Source organism: Elephas maximus, chromosome 3 (genome assembly GCF_024166365.1).
Source record: "Elephas maximus indicus isolate mEleMax1 chromosome 3, mEleMax1 primary haplotype, whole genome shotgun sequence".
In the NCBI taxonomy this organism is placed as follows: Eukaryota; Metazoa; Chordata; class Mammalia; order Proboscidea; family Elephantidae; genus Elephas; species Elephas maximus.
The window spans coordinates 43986537-43989492 of NC_064821.1; the positions used below are offsets into that span (position 1 = coordinate 43986537).

The 2956-nt window shown below is 43.1% G+C and overlaps 1 protein-coding gene across 1 annotated transcript; it reads right to left on the reverse strand.

The window, feature by feature from the left end:
- Positions 1-1721: 1721 nt before the first annotated feature.
- On the reverse strand, positions 1722-2015 carry LOC126071266 (60S ribosomal protein L37-like). Its single transcript, XM_049875500.1, has one exon. The coding sequence runs from the start codon at positions 2013-2015 to the stop codon at positions 1722-1724; it is 294 nt and encodes a 97-aa protein (XP_049731457.1).
- Positions 2016-2956: the final 941 nt, after the last annotated feature.

Consider the following 2956-nt stretch of genomic DNA (forward strand, 5'->3'; position numbering starts at 1 on the left):
CCAATACAGCAGATGTGAATCGGACGTGTTCAGATTCCAAGTTGTGTTTGTAAAGAAAGTTACATGCTTGCTCCTTAGTCGTTCCTCTCTTTTTTTCCCTCCTTCCCTCTCTCCCTCCCTCCCCCTTTCTTCGTTCTCTCTTTTCTTCTAATTTAACTCCCTTCCTTCCTTACTTCCTTCCAGCCTCCATCCTTCACTCCTTCTAATTTTAATTTTCTCCCTCCCTTCCTTCCTTCCTTCCTTCTCTTCCTCCCTTCTTCCCTCTTTCCTTTCTTTCTGCCTCCTTATAATTTTAGCTCCCTCCCTTTCTTTTTTTCCCTTCCTTTCCTTTTCTTTCTTCCCTCTCTCCTCACCTCCTGTGTCCCTCCCTCCCTCCCTTCTTCCTTCTATTACAACCCCTTCCCTTCCTCCCTCCCTTTCTTCCTTCATTCCCTGTAGCCAGAAAGAAAGCTTCTAGATGTGAGCTTGAGCAGCCCTTTGCGACCACAGCATCCCTGTAACAATTACAGGGATGCACAGCATTAGGGCCCAATCCCACGGGCTCAGCATTTTATAAGAGTGGGAAAAACAAATTGTTAAATTTAGGCCAGGATTTTTTGGTACCTCCAGTTTACAGTGGAGTCCCAAAAGGTTGGGAGTTCGAACTCACCAGCTGCTCTGTGGGAAAAAAATGTGGCCATCTGCTTCTGTAAAGATTACAGCCTTGGAAACCCTGTGGGAGAACTCTACTCTGCCCTATAGGGTCCCTATCAGTCAGAATTGACTCTACAGCACACGACAGGTTTACAGCAGTCAAGTCAACATCCAGAGGCATCAATATAGACATTAGAGACACCTTAATAACTTTTTTTTTTTTTTTCATTTTTGGAAGCTGCGAGACTCTCATACACACTTATAAAATGGTGTGTCACTTTCTAAAGCTTAAGATGATTTGGAGCAGAACATGGTTCCCTAGTTTGTCTCCCGAACCAGTCAATAAATCTGGTGGACTTCCCTGAATTATAGCAAAATTTTGGATCTGAAGAATACACCCATCTCCTAGTCGTTTCTCAGATGGAACACATGTGTCTTCTGGAAGCCCAGGGATCAGAAGATTTCTCTGCAGTTCTCGGTCACATGTTAGCCCCACTCTTTCTGTCATAGACTGCAGTGCTGTGGGTGGAAAGCATTTGTGAGAGCAGAGAGGCGGAGAGTGGAGCGGAGAGAAGGAATCACTCCCCAAAGAGGCAAACTCAGGGAGCGGAATTGATGGGAACAATTGAAGATGCCAGAGAGGCAGGATAATTGCAAAATGTGTTGTACTCCTTTCGATAACAAACAATTTTACCAGGGAAGGCTCAGGGGAGTCCCACAGCTTTGGGGAATCAAACTGAAGAAGCTTGAAAGCCTTGGAAACAGCCATCCTTCTATCAACACTGGCAGCGTATTCCCAGGGGGATCAAAATGGTGCAGACACTTAAAGACAACAGTCCAGGCACTCCCAGACCATAGCCCTTGGTTTTCAAGGCTAGTTTGGACTTTTTTCAGGATAAAGATGCTCACCATCAAGGTGAGGTGTTTAGTGTAGGTACCACCATCTAGGCCGAGGTCAAATAAGCAAAGGGAGGGAGATGAAGGCATTTGAGATCTGTTGCATGATGAATTACAATGAGAATGTGATGGGAGACTTTTTTCTCTTTTTTAATACCAGAACATTATTGTACAACCAAGCATTGAACTCCTTAAAATGAACTGGATGCTGCAACACCTGCCCTCTCTGGTTTAGGTGTTGTTCCTTCACAATATCCATCCCTGAATCTGTGGTATATAATTTTTAGGTGTCTCATTTGACCAGTACCAGTGGTATTTCGTCTTTTAGCCTTGGTACTCCAATTATATTTTTTCTTGCACTTGGCGATATAGCCACATTTGCCACAGGTCAGCTTTTGAAGGTGGTAGGCCTTAAAGCCACAGTGACAGCACAATGTGTGTGTCTTATTGCGATGCTTTCCAAACCATGACATTCCCTTCATCATCTCACTTCTGTGGCTGAGACCAAAGAGTTGATGGAGACTTTTAACAGAAGACAAAGCATAGGCCAATGGGGAGAAACTATGAACATTTGTTGTGATGATCTAGGAGGAGATGATGGTATCTTGGACCAACCTGAGCATCATACAGGGTAGAACAGTGACTGCTTCAAACATGCAAAACTGAAAATATTATTTGTAGATACCTAATGTTTTTTTTTAATGTTAGTCTCCTGGGTCTGCCATTACAAAATACCACAAACTGGGTGGGTTATAAGAACAGATATTTGTTGTCTCACAGTTCTGGAGGCTAGTTTTCCAAATTCAAGATGTTGGCATTGCCATGCTGTCTCCAAAGGCTCTAGGGAACGATCCTTTCCTGACTCTCCTGGCTTCTGGTAGCCTCAGGAGTTCTTCGGCTTACAGCTATGCCATAACTTCATTGTCACATAAATGTCTTCTCTGTCTCTTCTCCTCTAAGGACAACTTTTAGATTTGATGAGGTCCCACCCTACTCCTGTATGACCTCATGTTAACTGATAACATCTTCAAAGTCCCTATTTCCAAACAAGGTTACACTCACAGGTACCCACCCAGACCCAGTGCTGTCACAGGTACCAGGGGTTAGGATTTCAACATAAATTTTTGGAGGACACAACTCAATCGTTAACACATGGGTATTTAGTACTATTCTAAAGAGAAGCAAGAGAATAAATGAAAGTCATGAAAACAGTTCATGTTGGGGTAGAACTGGGTGAGTGGAAAGTTATGGGAAGAGACACATTCAGGGACTTCGATGGGATGGGGACTACTTGACTTTCCATGTGTAAGAACTTCTCTCAATCTTTATGTTTCATGAATATTGTGCACAGTCTTTTGCATGTGTGACATCTCATGATTAAAAATGGTAGTATCACTCATTTCTAGTTATCTAATGTCTCTTTGTA

Bases quoted from the DNA above. Each gene is read 5' to 3' on its own strand.
- LOC126071266 (XM_049875500.1), bottom strand. From the start codon at position 2,015: ATGATGAAGGGAATGTCATGGTTTGGAAAGCATCGCAATAAGACACAC.